The sequence below is a fragment of the Phyllostomus hastatus genome, unplaced genomic scaffold (assembly GCF_019186645.2).
Source record: "Phyllostomus hastatus isolate PE091 unplaced genomic scaffold, TTU_PhHast_1.1 phas_contig_159, whole genome shotgun sequence".
Taxonomy (NCBI): domain Eukaryota; kingdom Metazoa; phylum Chordata; class Mammalia; order Chiroptera; family Phyllostomidae; genus Phyllostomus; species Phyllostomus hastatus.
In genome coordinates this window covers 2,622,116-2,640,348 of record NW_025333640.1, presented here as the reverse complement: position 1 = coordinate 2,640,348, position 18,233 = coordinate 2,622,116, and the positions used below count along the sequence as shown (strand labels likewise).

General features: G+C 53.9%; 1 protein-coding gene across 1 annotated transcript; it reads left to right on the top strand.

Moving 5' to 3' along the window:
- Positions 1 to 3,169: 3,169 nt before the first annotated feature.
- Positions 3,170 to 7,582, top strand: NMRK2 (nicotinamide riboside kinase 2). The gene is made up of 7 exons (XM_045830939.1): positions 3,170 to 3,471; positions 4,990 to 5,080; positions 5,687 to 5,735; positions 5,840 to 5,996; positions 6,432 to 6,503; positions 6,876 to 6,982; positions 7,271 to 7,582. The coding sequence occupies exons 1-7, from the start codon at positions 3,179 to 3,181 to the stop codon at positions 7,354 to 7,356; spliced, it is 855 nt and encodes a 284-aa protein (XP_045686895.1). The 5' UTR covers positions 3,170 to 3,178; the 3' UTR covers positions 7,357 to 7,582.
- The last annotated feature ends 10,651 nt before the right edge of the window (positions 7,583 to 18,233 follow it).

Below are 18,233 nucleotides of genomic sequence, written 5' to 3'. Positions count from 1 at the left end.
GGGTTTTTATGTGAAATAAACTATAACTAAGAACAGAGGGTTATTACTTTTGTCCATCTCCAAGGACTGTGGCCCTTGCTGGTCTGGGGTGAGGTTCAGAGGAGAGAGCTTTACCAGCTCCATGCCTGGGGTGACCTCGGGTGACCTTGGGCCATCACCTCTCCTGTGTGGCTTCCATCTCTCATCTGCAGACTGGGGGCCTGGTGGGTTATTCCTGAGGCCCTTCGGACTCTGCCTCTTTGTGATTCAAGTTCATTTCCTGCCCCAGTCCTTCCTGGGATCAAATACAGTCAGCAGGTAATAGTAATGATAGTGTATTAATTATCATGTTTTATATATTATATTAATTACTATAGTATTACTATAATGTATTATTATCATTATTATGATTGCTAGTGAAAGGGAAAACTCTATTTCCTCTCTATACTCACACCAACCCTTCTGACACCGGATGTGGGGCCTTTTCTCCACACCAAACAGTTCTCAGCAGACACCAGCTGAGTTTCCTACAGTTTAACTCCATTCTGACACTACCCCGAGTTAGCACAGACCCCCCTTGTTAAGGGCTCAGCTCCACAATTGTCCCATCAGCTGCTAGTCAAAAGTAGTGGGTGCCCAGGTTACCCACACTTCTGTCCCACTTGGCTACAAATCGGGGCTCCCATTCATCCCCCCTATTTCAGGTTCAGTAATCTGCTACAGCAGTTCACAGAATTTAGGAAAACAGGTAACTTACTAGACTAGCAGTCTTTATAAGGGACAGAATCAGCAACAGGCCAGAGAGAGGCGCAGGACACGGTTTGGGGAGGGGTTCAGAGCTCCCACACCCCGCCCAAACCCCACCTCCCCGCATGCAGACATGCTCACCTGCCCCAGGCTCTCTGAACCCCTTCACTTAGGGATTTTTGTGGTGGCTTCATTCCATAGGCGCGATCAATTAAACTGTTGACTTTCGGTGATTTGACTCCATTCCCAGCCCCCCTCTCCTAAGTCTCCACCCTCTAACCCCCTGCTGGTAGCCTTGGGCCCCCAGCCCTCATCCTGTGGATGATGGAGCTTTTCCTAAGTCATGCCATCAGTATAAACTCAGGTGTGTTTGAAGGGGCCTCTTACAAATAGCAAAAAAGCTTCTCTCATCTTTATCACTCTGGTACTATTTCAGGAACAGAGACTAAAAGTCCAAATATATAACAGAAGGTACTTCCTCTTATCACTTAGGAAATTACAAAGGTCTTAGGAACTGTGTGCTGGGAACGGGGACAAAGACCAAATATATACTTACTATAAATCATAATATCACAATAAAAATAGCAATAATAATAGCCTGTGCCCAACTAGAATACTGAGGGGGAGACTGAGGCACAGAGAGATGACGTGGCTCACCCAAGGTCACACAGGTCAGTTGGGGGATTATGCCCCTCACAGGGGAGTGGAAGCTTCAGTCCCACTTTCCAGCTCCAACAGTAAGTAAGCAGTTGTTTGAACTTGGGCAAGTGTGTCCCTCAGCTCCCAGGGGTCCAGAGCAAGGACCAGCAAGTTCATGCCCCATCCTGCCCCATCCCCAGGCTGCTGAGATGCATGGGGCCAAACCTGGTGACTCCTCCCGGCCTCACATGGGCACTCAATGAACAACCCCCCAGTGTCACGCTGAGATTTTCTGGAAGGAGCCCAGGTCACCAGAGCACAGCTATCTTGGCACTCACCATTCCGACCTTTAGCCCGTCTTGGCACACAGCCCCCTTGGAAAGGGAAGTCTCCACAGGACAGGGAGGGTTGGTGGGAGGGGGGCTGGCGCTGGTGCTGCTGCTACAGCGAGTGATAGGGTGGGGATGAGTGATGACTTCTCTTTCCTCCGTGTCACCAGAACCAGCCTTAATGTCAGGGTCAGGCCAGAGGACACACCGAGTGGGATATTTTTAGGAAGGAAGATGTGTGGCCCGTTATCTGCCCCATGGGCAGCCTGGCTAGGAGTGGGGAAGAAAAGGGGAGAGAGAGAAGGTGTTGACGGGAGAGACCTGGTTCTTCTTGCTGATGATGCATGTAAAGAATTACATATCAGGATATCTGGTAGTATGTAATCAATTTATTAGTGGCCTGTTCCCATGGAAGAGAACAGGACCGGGTAGAGTAGGGGGTGAAAGGCAAAGTTTCAGGATAAAGCAGGGTGACGTAAGCAAGAGAGGCTGGAGACCAGGGTGGCAAGCCCCTGGGCAGCCTGAGGCTGGGTGGCCAGAGGCCCTGTGGCCCAAGAGCCAAGAGCACCCTGAGCCCCTGAGAGAGAGAGAGAGAGAGAGAGAGAGAGAGAGAGCTTTGTTCTCAGGACTTATATAGTTGGTGGGATAGGAAGGAAAAAGTTACATATTGATTAACAGGTAAATGTGGCACCAGCTTTCCTGGGGGAATGTGACGACCCAAACTTAGGGATGTGTGGGGGTCTGTTAGTCCGAATTCTTATCTTGCTCCAGACTCCATTTGGTTATATTGTTGTAAAACAAACATGTGACAGGAAGCAGTTAATTAAAATTGGGGCACTTTCTATATTGATTAATGGGTAAATGTGGCGCCAGCTTTCCTGGGGGAATGTGACTACCCAAACTCAGGTGTGTGTGTGTGTGTGTTTACATCTTGTTGTAAAACAAATATGTGACAGGAGGCAGTTAATTAAAATTGGAGAACTTTCCAAAGTTACTTATGGGCTCTTTCTGTAAGCATCAGGGACTCCCTCGTAAAACAGTGACCAGAGGTAGGCAATTAACCAAAGCTGTTTTATGGGCTCTTTCTTTGGGCACCGGAGACCCTTTCCTACATCAGGTCTTGGGATGAAAGCACAGTTTCAAGGCTTTCTTTCCCAGGTAGTGGAAATGTTACATAGAATTTCAAGGACTTTTCTTCTTTCTTGCTAATATAGTGTTTCTTGTGATGTTGGAACACCTGGCAATATTATCAGACCAGACTCAGGACTGCTGAGTTAGTGTGTGAGACTTGTCTCCTTCCTCCTCCCTGCCTCGGTTTACTGTTTATTCTACCTAATTGGTAAAAGGCGTTTCCTGGCAACCAGGGTGCTAAATGCTGGCCAGCGACAGTATTGCAGTCTCAGAGTTCTTTCTATGCTGTCTCCTGCCTCAGAGGGAAGAGGCAGATGGGGTGACATCTACCCGTACCCCCACCCAGCTGGCCCATGGCTAATTTAGGCAAAAGGCAACGTGCAGCTATTTCCATCCAGTGGGAACAGGTGCTGGGGGGGGGGCGCCGTGCCCCCACCGAGAGAGCTACGCTGTCAACAGGCCGAGTGGCCTCCCTCGTGGCGCCCTCCCGGCTGCCCCGGACTATAAAGGCGCCAGGTTTTCTCAATGAAGCGGGACGCTGTGCACCGCGGCGTTGGACCCAACCTAGTGCCCGGGATTCGGCAGGCAGAGGGCGATCCCCGCCGACCCTCCGCATGGAGATGAAGTGTATTGTGGGCATTGGAGGGTGAGCGGCCTGGGCGCGGGGGCGGGCGGGAGGCCTCATGGGGCAAAGTCGCCGAGGAGGCCACAGAATGAATGGAGGGCCGCCTGGTCCCTGGTGTCACAGGGCCTGGCGCCCAAGGTCTGAGTGTGGGTCCTGTGCCCTTGGAGGCTGCCTGCTGCCCTCAGCGAGTCTAGGCGCCAAGCCTAATTTTAAACTTCCAAATGGAAATCACTTCCCCTCTATGCTCATTGTAAAACTGAAAACCAGTGGGGAGAGTAGGCCTTACGAGGCACAGTCTGCGGCAGCCTTTGGTGGGGGACACTCTACCCAGAGGCAGACACGTGAGCAGGCGGGGCGGGGCGGGGGGGGGAGGGGCCGGGGCCCTGAGCGGCATTCTGGTGTGACTGTGTACGGCTGCCAGTCAGGGACTCCTTTCCCAGGGGATTTAAATTTTCCATTTTATCACCAATAACCAGGCCTTTAAAGATCATGCTAGGGAAGCCTTTTGCCTAAGCAGGGTGGGCTTGAGGACAAGAATATCCTACCCAGGCGGTTGCCCTGGGCCCTCCTCCCCTACTTGGTTTAATGCTCTATTGCCCAGTTGAAATTCCTAATATCTTTGAAGGAGGGCCCCTACCTTTCATTCTGTGCCAGGCCCTGCAAATTTTGTAGCCACCTTGAGGGTGATGTGTGCCTTTTAGTGACCACCCAGATTAATGTCAGGGCTTTCGAAACTGCTCCCCTTGATGCATGGGGGGTCCCCTTTCCCACTGGCCCTTTAACTGGCTTCAGCTTTCTCCTGCTCCACACCTGGCTTTCTGCATCTGATTCCTAGAACAGGGACACCTTGAAGGTCAAAGGGACATGCGTTTCCAGAAAGTCCGGACAGTTCCCTTTCTAGGTCCTTTGTCAGCTCTGGGAGCCCATTGTCTCCTTCCCTGTGCCACAGGGGACCCCACCCTAGTTCCCTGGCCCTGTGGCACTGAAGTGTCTCCAGGATTGGGGACTTCTGGTGCTAAAAGCAGAGACATCCTCGGAGACAATTGCTTTTTTCTTTTTCCTTTTTTTGCCCTTGATTACAACCAGTTCATAAAGTTGAGTGCCTCTTTTGGTTTTGCAGTGAATTGATCATTTTTCTATTGCAAGTGTTTTTTCTCTCTCCCAGTTTGCACTTCTTTTAACATTTTGACAAAAAAAAAAATTAAAAGCCCTACTAGGGCTAAATCATGCTTGGACCCCAGTTTCCTCGCCTGTAAAAAACGAGCTCCTGGCCCTGCCTCCTGAGCTTGCAGTGAGGCTGAATGGGCCGGCGCACTCCAGACTCCAGACCGCCCTGCGCCGGCCAGGGCTGGGTTACAGCCTGTTTGCTTCCATCCCTTCTCCCCTTCTCTCTGCTTAGAGAGCCTCCTCTGAGCGGAGGCAAACGGCAGTGTCTTCTTAGCTCTGAGGCTCTACAGTTCCGTGTTTTTATTTGAGTCCGATTCTGGGAGGACCCCCCAGAGCCGGCCAGGCAGCCTCATGTGTACGATGTCCCCGCAGCGTGACCAATGGTGGCAAGACCACACTGACCAACAGCCTGATGAAGGTGCTGCCCAACTGCTGTGTGATCCACCAGGATGACTTTTTCAAGGTGGGTGCCCTCACCGGGGAGTTGGGGGTGGGGGAGCCGGCCAGGCCACCCTGCCCTTTGCTGCTTGCTGCCCATGTAAGCCAGGCAAAGACCTTTCACAGGTCTCCCTGGGCCAGGAGAGCAAGAGATGAATGTTCTTATTTACTGAGCACCTACTATGCCCCTGGCACATTCTCACTGGACACCTGCTCCCCATTGGACTGATGGGGGCACTGCAGTTCCCAAAGGAGGTGTGCCACCAGGCCAGTGCCACTGTGGCCTTCCAGGCCCTTTCTCCCTTTGCACTTCCACTTTCTCTTCTGTAAAATGGGCCCTGAACCTGCCCTCCATGCCTTGTGGAGGGTAAGGGGTAACAAGTGGATGGATGCAACGTTCCTTCCCTTCTGGGTGGGAGAGGGGAGTATCCCAGTGCCAGCCCGAGCCCGGGGACCTCGGAGCCTGTGAGCACCAACTGCAGAGGGTCAGGGCAGGCAGCCCAGCAGGCACTGGGCCCCTCACTGTGGGTTCTCCAGGATCCTAGGGACCCACTAAGATTCTGTCACCCCAGGGTGGTGGTGAGGTGGGAAGGTGGGCACTGAGCCCGGGGCTCCGCCTCCTCTGTTTCAGCCCCAGGACCAAATCGCAGTTGGAGAGGATGGCTTCAAGCAGTGGGACGGTAAGGATGGCCGATGGCCCCACGACCCTGCCTGCATGGTCCCTCCTTTCCCCGACTCTGCCAGCTCTGCTGCCTCTGCTGACACCCACTCTCCCTGCCCCCAGTGCTGGAGTCCCTGGACATGGAGGCCATGCTGAGCACCGTGCAGGCCTGGATGAGCAACCCCCGGAAGTTTGCCCGTGCCCATGGCGTTGCTGTCCAACCAGACACCTCGGACACCCACGTCCTTATTCTGGAGGGCTTCCTGCTGTACAGCTACAGGTGAGTGTGGCAGGTTTACACCCCAGACCATCTGGGCCCTCCAGGGGTTGGGGGCGGAGCCGGGCTCAGCTCAGAGGTCTGGGGCAAAACCCCTGCTTCTTGGGGAAACTGGGTCCTTCTAGAGCTCGGCCCTGCCAGGCAGAGCAGGAGGCTGGGCTGGACCTCTGGCCTCACTGTGTGACCATGGGCAAGACATAGCACCTCTCTTGGTCTGTCTAAATTGGGGGGCTGCTATAGGGATGTTCCTGGGCATAACAGGAGACTGGCCGATACTCGTCCCCTCCCTGACCCCTACACTAACCAGCCCAGGCCCCACCCCCACCCCAGCCCTCATCACCCAGTCAAGTCCCTGGAGGCCAAGGCGGTGGGGCTGTGTACCTTGGACCCCTGTGAAGGAAGGCCCATGGTGCTGACCGTGTCCTCCACCCCTGCCAGGCCCCTGGTGGACTTGTACAGCCGACGGTACTTCCTGACCGTCCCCTACGAGGAATGCAAGTGGAGGAGGAGGTGAGCCCGGAGGCCCTATCTGGCTTCCCAGGTGGGCCAGGGAACCAGTGATGCCCACTGGACACAGGCCCCCCTGAAACCGCAGGTTGGCAGCCAGCACGCACTTGGCTGGCCCCTGCTCTGTTCCAGAAGCCCCAGCCAGGGACCTGGAGGCCTGGCCCACCCCTGCACTTCTCTAAGCATCTGCAGGCTCAGGGAGTGAAAATGCCAGAAGCTGGGGCACCCAGACCCCAGCCCATAGCCCTTGATTCAGCGGGGCCCCCTCTCCCAGTGGTGCCATCCCGGACCTATTTCACATCCCTCGGGCTCTGCTTGTGGTACCACCCCCAGGTGACACGGGCATCATTCATTCTTGCCTATCTCTCTTCTCAGTACTCGAAGATACGAGGTCCCCGATCCCCCTGGCCTCTTTGACGGCCACGTGTGGCCCATGTACCAGAAGTATAAGCAAGAAATGGAGGCCAATGGCGTGGAAGTAGGTAAGGCCCTGAGTAGGATGAGGCCTGGCCCTGGGGGATCCTGAGCCCAGCTGCTCCCCATGGGGACCACTTGGGAAACCTAGAAGTCCCTCCTCAAGTCTCACTGCCAGTCCCTCTTACTTTGGGCCCCAGAGGCCATTCTGTTCCAGCCACCTGATTCTGCAGGTCAGCTTCCCCCTGATCCAGCATCCTGCCTGTCTCCCTGCCTGGGAGCTGGCTGCCTGCCTCTTGGTGGCAGCCCTGGTGGCCCAGCAATTTCACTGCTGACCGTGGCCTTTTTTATTTCAGTGTACCTGGATGGCATGAAGTCTCGTGAGCAGCTCTTCCACCAGGTCCTGGAAGACATTCAGAACTTGCTCCTGAACCACTCCTAGTGTGGCTGGGGCAGGAGGGGCCCAGCCCCGGACTAGAGGGACCCACATATGGTCCTGGCCGGAGTCGGCCAGGCTGGCGGCATCCCAGCAGAGAACTACACGACCATCTCCCGCTGTGGCATCTGTGCACGTGAGAGTGGAGGCCCCACTCGCAGCTCAGTGTCTCTGGGCCCCAGGATCCCGCCCCAAGATGCCTCTGTAACCTCAGAGCAGCTCAAGTATTAAACCTGATACTGTTGTTGTTTTTTTTAAACTGTTGTGGCTCAGCCTTTGTGTCTGAGGTGCTGAAAAGGAACCTCTGGTCCCCTCTCCTTGGTTCTTTGGTGGCCTCTGGGCATGGCCCTGAGAGCTCCTAGCAGTTAGTCTCCACCCGTTGGACCCACACTGACATGACCCCGGGGGCTGCTGTGGGCCCTTGGGGACTCAGGTTCCCCAAAGGGGAAATTTCCGGCCAGCTCTCAACAGAAGGCACAGCATAACCCAGAGCAGGGGCTGGGATGTCAGCCAAGCCTGAGAGGGCCCCAGTTCTTGGCTGAGTCCTGCCCCTCCCATGCCCCCACCATACCCCCAGCACCTTCTCTGTGGCTGGAGTGGATACCTACTGTTTAGGATTATCGAGAAGTTTTGATGATCCAGGATGTTCACAAAGGACATACTTCCATGTCTCCCTGAGCTCTCCCCAAACCTCAGTGAGACAGTTTATTATTTTCACCCATTTCGAGGGTGGGTAGACTGAGGCTCAGGGATGGTCAGTGGCTTGGTAGAGCGGGGATTTGAACCTACTTTCTCTAGACACTGTTCTCTTTGCTCAAGGGAATCTGGAAGGTTCAATGGGGACCAGAGTCTTGGTGTGTGTGTGGGGGGACAGGGTACTCTCTGACCCTAGGGTGACACCCCACAGCCAGCTGTGGACCTGTAGCTTCCCACAGCACTCAGTCCAGAACAGTGTGGGAAACCTGCGGTCCAGGCCGGTTTGGACAAAACCAGTGAACATTCGGAAATTATGGAAGAAAAAAAATTACTGTATAATGCAGTTCCACTCATGGGAATACCCCAGAGAATTTAAAATGGTGTTCAAAAACACCTCATACATAAATGTTCACAGGAGCATTATTCACAGCAGCCAAAATGGGGAAGCGACCCAAGTGTCGTGGATGGGTGAATGGATGAACGTGACATGATTTACCACACAAAGGAATGTTACTCAGCCAGGAAAAGGAGCGAGGCTCTGACACTCGCTACAACATGGGTGGACCTTGAAACCGTGGTGCTCAGTGACAGAAGTCAGACACAGAAGGCCACAGAGTGTGTGGTTCCGTTTATGTGACGTGTCCACAACAGGGACATCCACAGGCACAGGAAGTGCTTTTGTAGTTGCCGGGGGCTGGAGGAGGAGGAGGATGGGGAGTGACTGCTAACGGAGATGGGGTTTTGTTTTAGGGTGATGAGAATGTTCTGGAATTGGATAGAGGTGGTAGTTGTACAACATTGTAAATGCACTAAAGGCACTGAGCTGTTGACTTAAAAATGATTAACTTTATGTTCTGAGGAAGGAGGGAGGGAGGGAAAAAGGGAGGATCGGATCTGGGCACTGGCACGATTCTGGGAAGGGGCCCCAGGCCAGCACTTGCAAGAGACACACGGGGCCAAGGTGGGGAGAAGGTCCGACAGGCTTTTTTGCAATATTTGCAGTTATTGAGCAAAGGCAATAGGGTGAGGAGTCTGGGTACCTTGTGCCCTGCCCATCACTCACCGTGAGGCTCAGACCCCTCATTTCTCCATCTGTGACAGCCCCACCACCCCCCAAGCTCCCTGCAGGGGACCCGTGGAATGGGGTCTCTGTGCGCTCGAAGGCCCCCCATCCCCCGACACAGAACAGGCTGGGCAGTGGGTTGACCCTACAGGCTCTGCCCACCCCAGGTCTGGGGCCCTAGCAACGCTCACTTCTTGTGTCCCAGCCCAAAGCCTCCCAACCGGCCGGTCTACGACGTGGCTGCCAGTTCTAAACGCAGCTTTCCTGCAAGTAGGAATCACCTGGCAGAGCAGTCGCCAAGGCTCTTCTTCTCCTCTGTGGCCTCAAGACACAGCACAGAGCAAACACAGAGGAGAACATGTTAAGTGGACAGGCAGGCGGATAGAAGAGACAAACTGATGAACGGCGGCAGAGCCACAAGAAACCACGTGCTCTGAACCTTGTCCTGGTCCCTGGCACTTATTTCAGCAAAGGCCTCCTGGGCCCTTTCCCCTGACCTGAGACCCCATCCGGGCCACTGGAAGGGTGGTCAGCTAGTCCCAGTTTGCAGGGGCTTCCCCAGTTTTAGCACTGAAAGTCCTGAACCCCCCAGAACGCTCAGAGCCAGGCAGACCCAGTGGTTGTCACCCGTGCTGCTTGTCTGTCAGGGGCCACAGGAAAGGCTAAAGGAGCCCGCAGGAGGGCGTGAGTTTCGGCCCCTGCTTAGCCATTGAGCCATGTCCCTAGTGACTCAGAATCCAAGGTTCTTGTATCTTAGAGCAACACGTGAACCTATTAAACCTCTCCTCGCTTCAAACAAATACGAACAAAAAACAAAAGATACCATATGGGCTCAACTGTGTCCCCTAGATTCCTAAGTTGAAGTCCCGACTTCCAGCACCTCAGAACGTGACTGTATCCGGGAGCAATGAAGGAGGTGATTAGGTTAAAATGGGGTCCTGAGAGTGGGCCTTAATCCGACATGACTGGTGTCCTGTAAGAAGAAAGTGGGACACACAGAGGGACACCGGGGCCCCATGCACAGTGGGGGCACTCGGAGAAGATGCCCCTCTGCGAGTCAGGAGGCCTAGAGAGGAGCCAGCCCGGCAGACCCTCAAAGCTGGGAGGTGGATTGGCGGTTGCCCCGGGGCTAGGGGGCAGAGTGGGAACTGATTGCTCATGAGGACAGGGTTTCTTCTGGGGAAAAGATGCAATATTCTTTTTTTATTTTTTAAAGATTTTACTTATTTATTTTTAGAGAGAGGGGAGGGGAGGAAGAAATCAATGTGTGGTTGCCACTCACAGGCTCCCAACTGGGGACCCGTCCACAACCCAGGCTTGTGCCCTGACTGGGAATTGAACCGGTCAACACTTTGGTTCACAGGCCAGCACTCAGTCCACTGAGCCAGGATACAATATTCTAAAATGAACTGTAGCTGAGGGTTGCACAACCCTGTGAACACACACAAAAAATTGAAGTGTACACATTAAACAAATAAATTGTATGATATGTTAATACTATCTCAATAAAGCTGTCTAAAAATTCTTTAGGATTTAAGGAAAAAATCCAGTGTGACTTTTATTTATTTCAGTGGTGTTTTCAACATCTGTGACTAGTAAAAAAAACCATGAATGCCCATTTGCTCATTAACAGCACATCACTGTCGTGCTGATTAATTGGACATGTGCTTTAATGGGACACTAAACGTCAGTTCATTCAATGAATGTTAATGGGTGTGGAACGTGTGGATTAACTGTGGCCTGTGGACCAAACCCAGCCCACTGCCTACTTTTGTACAGCCCTTGAGATGAGAGCGGTTTCACATTTTTACATTGTCAGGAGGGGGAAAAATACAAAAATAATTAAATTTCTTGACATATGCAAATTATGTAAAATTCAAATTTCAGGGCCTATAAAAAAACATTTATCGGCACAAAGCCAGGCCCATCTGGCTGCCTTCACAACGAGGTGGCAGAGCTGCGCGCGTTTCTGACAACGATCCTCCAGTCTGGTCTGCGAGGCCGACAAGAATTCCCTTCTGCCCCTTGGCAGGAAGCGGCTGCTGCCTGGTGTGGTGTATGCAAGGTCTGGAGCGGAGGGCCACGTTGAAAGGCAGCCTCAGGGACAGGCTGTGACTGAGATCACCGTGTCCTGGAGCAGCGCCAGGGGAAGCACCTGGTGGGCCTGCCAAGGCTTTCCCAGAGTGGATCCCCTGTCTCTGGGCCCAAAATAATGCAGGAGGGGACAGGGACAGGCAGAGGTGGCTCTGGGGCAGCCAGAGCCCTGACTGGCCATCCAGACACCTCGGTAACTGTGAGAACAGTAGCAATGGGGTGGCCAACTCAAAAAAAATCAGGAGATGAGCGTCAGTGAGGATGTGGGGAAACTGGGACCCTCAGGCACTGCTGAGGGGAATGAAAAATGGGCAGCGCTGTGGAGAGCCATTTGGAGGTTTCTCAAAAAATGAAACATAGAAATACCATGCAATTCAACAATGCCACTTCTGGATGGAAGTAAAAGAATTCAAAGCCAGGCTTACACAGACATTTGCACACCCATGTCCACAGTAGCATTATTCAAAGGAGCCAAGAGGTAGAAACACCCAAGTGGCTACCAACAGATAAACGGATAAACAAAATGTGCTCCGTCCAGACAATGAAATATTATTCAGCCTTAAAAAGGAAGGAAATTCAATCCTGGCTGGTGTGGGTGAGTGGACTGAGTGCCAGCCTGTGAACCAAAAGGTTGCTGGTTTGACTCCCAGCCCAGGCTCATGCCTAAGACCCAGGCCAGGTCCCCAGTTGGGGATGTTGGAGCGGCAACTGATTGATGTTTCTCTCCCTCTCTTTCTTCCTCCTTTCTCCTCTTTCTAAAAATAAGTAAATAAAATCTTTCTTTTCAAAGGGAAGGAAATCCTGACACCTGCTACAATGTGGATGAACCTGGAGGACATTATGCTCAGTGAGAGAAGCCAGACACAGAAGGACAAATCCCGTGTGATTTCAGTCACAGGAGGATTTGTCAGTCCCTGGAGGAGTCAGATCCACAGAGACAGGAAGTAGGTGGTGGAGCCAGGGGCTGGGGGATGGGGTGGGAGTTAATATTTCACGGGGTCAGAGTGTCCATTTGGGAAGGTGAGAAAGTTCTGGAGGCGGACGGTGGGGACGGCCGCACGACAGTGTGGGTGTGCTGAATGCCACTGGGCTGGACACTTAAAAATGGTTGATTTGGTAAATTTTTATATTGTTTGTATTTTTTATTGTTACCACAATTAAAAAGAATGCTAACAGGGTAACCACCTCATCCCAGTCGGCCCAGACCTTTCCCAGTTTTAGCAAAGTTCGCTGTCCTGGAAAACCCCAGTCCCAGGCAAACCAGGACAGCCGGTCACCCCGAGAGGTCAGGTTATTCTACGCCCTGTCTCGCTAGGGCTCAGAGGGAAACCACCCTGCCCAGGTCACTGACTCAGCAACACCGAGATGTGAACTCAAGCCTGTCAGAAGCTGACCCCACAGCCTTCTGCAGCCGAGGAAGCACAGCCAATTCACTCATCCTCACCCCATCTAGCCTTCCATCTTCTCACGCACAGCCCCCAAAGAGCCTCTCCTTCCTCCCAGAGCCCCCAGAGGGGCCCAGAGAACCTGGCTCCGACACTGCTGTGGCGGGGCAGCTCTGGGCACAGCGATGGCATCTCTAACCTGCACCTTTTCTGAGGCACCTGCCCTCCCTGGAGAGAACCAGAGACAAACCCGATGCTCCCTGTCTTGTTCCCACCAAGTACGCCAAGCGGTATACCCTTGGTTGTGTCTCTGCAGGCCCCTGGACAGGACACCCTAGATGGGGCAGCCCAGAGCATGAGTGGGCGGCTCCACAATCCACTGCCTGGAGCGATGCCATGTGCCACCCCCATGACTCAATTTCCTCACCTGTATGCTTCATATGTTCGTCACTGCAATGCCCTCCACCTAGGCTGGCCCACCCCCCTGAGGTGGGGGTGGGGCGTTGGCATCCACTAGACACCTGTCCGGTGATCAAGAGGACCTGGAATTCTGTCCAGCGCTCTGTGTCACAAAGTACAATCTATTCCGGCTTGCAGGTGCGGACACTGAGGCCGAGTCCTTTGCCCGAGGCCACACACAGAGGTGCAAGCAGGGTCCAGGCCCGGGTGGTGAGCCTGGGCACCCGTGCTGTGTCCACTGTGGGTCCTGCAGAGGTCCCTCTGAAGCTACCCCTTCCCTCCTGCCCTCATGACAGGGGCCGGGCTAAAGACCCCCAGATGACTACTCTTGTATTTATTAGTTTTCCTTCCAAGTCTTGCTTATGCTATTGATTTTTAACTAAATTTGTTTGAAGAGGAAACTTCGTGGTGGCATTGGTACTGACAGGGAAACCCAGGTTTCCTGGTTGCATGTGATGAAGCACCAAACTACTGACTTAGAAAGCCTGCCCATGGATCACGTCAGCCAGCTCCAGGAATGCCCAGCACAGCACCCGGCACCTTTAAGGCCGGGAACCGCCTCAGGGCAGCAGTTCCCAGCTGAGTGTGGCCCTGATCCTGGGGACACTAAACAATGTCTGGGCACATCTGTGTTTGTCACACTGGGGTTGCTCCTGGAAGCAGGAGAGTGGGGACCAGGGATGCTGCTTGACACCCCACAGTGCCCAGGACAGCCCCTCTCAGAGAGTGACCTGGCCCCAGTGTCCAAGGGCTGAGGGGAGACGCTGTCCTAAGGGAAGAGAATGGGCTCCAGCTCTGTCTCCTGAAGGTGCCCCCACAGGGTGACTCACTACGCAGAGACGGTCCCAGGAAGGGGCTGAGAACCCAGGACAGAGACAGACCCTGACACACCAGGCACACGCCTTGCCGTCCCCTGGCTGACACCCTCCTGGGCCAACCCTTCTCCTCCCCAAGGAACCTGGGTGGGCCCACGGCACCCCCTCCTTGGTCCCTGCAGGGCTCCCGGGGTGCCAGTGACCCCACCCCACAGAGAGGTGCCTCTGCCTCAGGGTTGCTGAGGGCCGAGCTGGGTGGACAGGAACCGACTGGGCTCTTCACTGGAAGCTGCCCCTCTGGCTCCCAGAGTTACAAAGCCGATCTGAAGCCCCTCCCCAGCCCACCACAGACACGCAGGCGACCTTCCAAAGGCCCCCACTGGCGACCCCAGCCCCACGACGCTCATCCCACCAGCACTGCCCTGGGCCCTGCCCCAAACACCCTAACAGCCGCAAGGGAAAAAACTGACATGCACAGCACAGATGGAAGCAGAGGCCCCGGGAGGTGGGGAGCCAGGCTGCAGGGCCCATGTCCCCACCCTCCTCGTTCTCACTCTATTTTGGGAACCCCCCACCCCAACCATTTGCCACTCACATCAAGTATCACTCAGCCAGCCCTCTTAATCAGCAGTTACTCTGAGGGCACCCCCACCCCCATATGTCCCAACAGAGCCAGAGCAGTCACCTCCGAAGGCCATCCCTACTGCCCACCCTTCCAGCTGCCAGGCCCCTGAGGGGGTGTCCTTGAGGACAACTGGGGCTCTGCCAGGTCCTGGGAGCAGCTGACAAAGACAGGCAGGGGTGGCTGACAGCCTCCACCACCACACGCCCTCCACCACCACCCAGGAACCCCCAAATCTGCCTAGCATAATCTTGTGGTCTGGGGGTACCCAAGAATGACCTCATCACTCCTTTGTTCGCTTGAGGCTTCTCTGGCATTCAACAAGGTCACCAGATAATTGAATCTCAGGGAGGGGAGAGGGCAGCAGGCGGTGGGACAGCTCCCGGAGCGGAGGGATTCAGTGATGCAAATAGGGCTCCTTCTGCACGGGCTTGTAAGTCCCTTTGTAAAGGGACCTGCAAAATATAAAACCCCACGGGCTGGGGGGACACCAGGGTGTTGGGGGACAGGCAGGGTTAGGGGCAGGGGAATGAGGGAGTGCCAACCTTGATCCCTGTCCTTCACTCCCCAAGGGGAGCCAGCGCTGTGGCCATAGCACTGCAAAACAGACATGCATTCTGGAGTCACCTGTCCCAGGGTCACTAGCTCTGTTCCCTCTAGGACTGGAGAATAGATGAGGATGAGGCCCGGCCCCCTCCTCCTGCACTTCCTCCTCCTCCTCCTCACTGCCCTCTTCCCCACTGGGATGGGCCCCCAAACCGCCTGGAACAGTTAAGTGCCCCCAAGGCTGTGTCTCAGACGTCCTTTGCACGGGGTATGTAGTTTTACCACTGTTCTGTGTCTCACTTTCAAGGCCGCCGAGTGGGGTCGGGTGGAGGGAGGGGAGATGGTTGAGGTACTTACTTTTCTTTTTCTCTCACAACAGTGGGGGCTAAAGGTCTCAGGGGCTGGAGGAGCCGCTTCGGGCTGGCAGGGCTGGCTTTATAGGAGCCACCCCCAGCCCCATCCAGGCAGTGCACCCTGGTTATTAATAGCAGCTGAAGATTCTTGCCCAAGTATGGTCAGGAGGACAACAGCTGTGGGCGTGGCTGGCACCTGCTCTCGGCCACTGAGCCCTCTGACCTCTGAGAGACTGGCAGCACCCCACCGGACCCAGTGTGGTGTGCTGACTCCTATAACTCAGCCCCCAAACCTAACATGACTCATGCTTGGGGGGCAGCCAGTGTGTCCTGGGCCCTGATTCACCCTTTCCTTCTGTTAGGTAGGATGGACAGTAAACCAAAGCCAGGAGGAGGAGGGAGACGTATCTCTCCCACTAACTCAGCAGTCCTGAGCCCGGTCCGATAAGATTGCCAGGTGTTCCAACATCACGAGCAAAACTATGATATCGCAGGAGGAGGAGGAAGTTCTGTGTGTGTCGTCTTCACCAGCTGGGAAAGGAAGCCTTTGTAACTGACCCCAGGTCTCGGAGGGAGAGGAGGAGGAGGAACCTAGAAACTGACTGAGGTATACAACCCCTGAACCCCAGCAGCTGGCGCACTCAGATTAGCTAGGTGCTCACTGGTAGCCTCGGTCCAAGTGTATAGAACAAACTTACTAATGAACTTACTACCTTATTTCCTCTATATTTCATAAATAAAAATTGCTGTCTCATTTTCATTATTCTCTTGTGAGGAAGGCAAGAACCGAGGAGAGGGAGCCCCCTAATGGGGTCTCCCCAGTAACACTTCCACCCTCACCGTCACCAGAGCAGGCAAACGGGACCACTGTCCGGAGGAAGCACAAGACGGGCACCCCGAGAGGCGGCATCTTTGCCGAGAGCAGGAGCCCAGAGTCTGCATTTGAACCCAGGGCTGCCTGACTCATTTCTCAGGTGATGCGTGAAAAACCCAAGCTGTGACGTAAGGCCTAAAATTAGGGTCCCACCTTACGTGCTGGTAAAAGCAGGAGGCTCCCACTGGCCTCCCCACTGGACCTCCCACGGAGGAGGTCTGCTTGCCCAAAGCCCTCCTGACTGAGGGATGGGACACATGGCCGCTGACGCACAAGTAGCAGGTCCCACATCTCTGCCAGCGGCAGGATCATTCACAACCATGACTGGGATCCATGTGCCTGCCCTTACCGCCCAGGTCTTGCTCTGCAGCCAGAGTATGCTGATGTCCGTTTGGAGAACTTGACCTCCCCGGGAATGCCAGCCTCGGTGTTCTCTGAGTGTGGTCCGGCTCTGAGACACTGATGTGATTGGCTGTACTACCAATATTTATGCAGCACTTGATGGTTATAAAACCCCTCTACCAGTTCCCACTTAGTCCTCATGGTGGCTCTGGCGGGGAAAGGAGAAATTACTACCATTTTGCAGCTGGGAACACGAAGGCCAGGAGAGGATAACTGCTGACATTTAGGGGCGGGGCCCGCAGCGGAAGCCAAGCCCTCTTCACTCGCTCTGCTACGTGTGAGCTTTGCTTTGAGATAATCACCTTCCAAAGAGCTTCACACACAGCCAAATCCTAAGCCAACCCACAGGTAGGTCTGACCTGACTCCTGCCAGCTGGAATGATAAAATTCAGGTGTCCCACAGTTCCTGCCTCCAGCCCATCTTAAAAAGCGGGCAAGAAGACATGCCCATTTTGCATATGACAGGGAGCCCTCTTTCCACAGATTTGCCAAGTGGTGCACTCTTCCCAGAGCAGAAGGAAGATGATGGCCCAGCACTAACACGTGCCCCCCAATCACAATCCTAGCAAGAAAAGGGAATGACGGCACAGAAAACAGACAAGTGGCTCCCAGAGAGGGAACAAGTGGAAATCAAACGGTTCGGTAAACTGGCAAGTGGTTGTGGCAGTTGTGCACCTTTATCAGTGTATTAGTCAGTTCCTGCTGCAGGGCAAACCACCACGTGCTCAGGGGCTTGAAACAACAGGCACGGTATCTCCCAGATTCTACAGACCAGGAATCTGGCCACGGCTTCCCTGGGGCCTCTGCAAGATTTCTCCAGAGGCCGCAATCCAGGTGTCAGCCAGGGCTGGGTTTCATCCAAAGGCTCAAATGGGGAAGGATCTATTTCCTTTTGTTTTTTTCAGTAAGAAAATACCATGGCTTTATTTTGTTTTCTTATAAAGATAGCCCTGCCCTGGCTGGTGTAGCTCAGTGGATTGAGCTCGGGCTGAGAACCAAAGGGTCACCGGTTCAATTCCCAGTCAGGGCACATGCCTGGGTTGCAGGCCAGGTCCCCAGTGGGGGCCACATGACAGGCAACCACACACTGACGTTTCTCTCCCTCTCTTTCTCCCTCCCTTTCCCTCTCTCTAAAAGTAAATAAATACAAATTTTTAAAAGATAACCCTGCTTGTTGGCTAAGTAGAAAAGATGTACACAGTTTTCGTGAGTAAATAAGATTTACCTGCTTCGGAAGCATACCATAATGCCAGAGAAGTGATATGGAGAGGTAAAGGTGTAATGCTCTTACCTTCATAGCAATAAAATGCAAAATAGAACAAAAAGTAAGACAATTTAATTAGAGCTGGACATTCCCACAGGGAAAAATCGAGAGGACTTTAAATCAATCAGTAGGTTTTTGTATATGGTTTTAAAAGTGGATTAGACTGAGCCACCCTCACTCCTCTCCCCTGCTCTCCCCACCTGAAGTACACCAATTTGGACCCCACCAAGCTGGTAGTCAGAAGCTTTGGCTTTTGCGTTAGAGATAAGAAAAGTCGTAGAAGATCAGGAAACTGGCTTGGGTGAGGCAC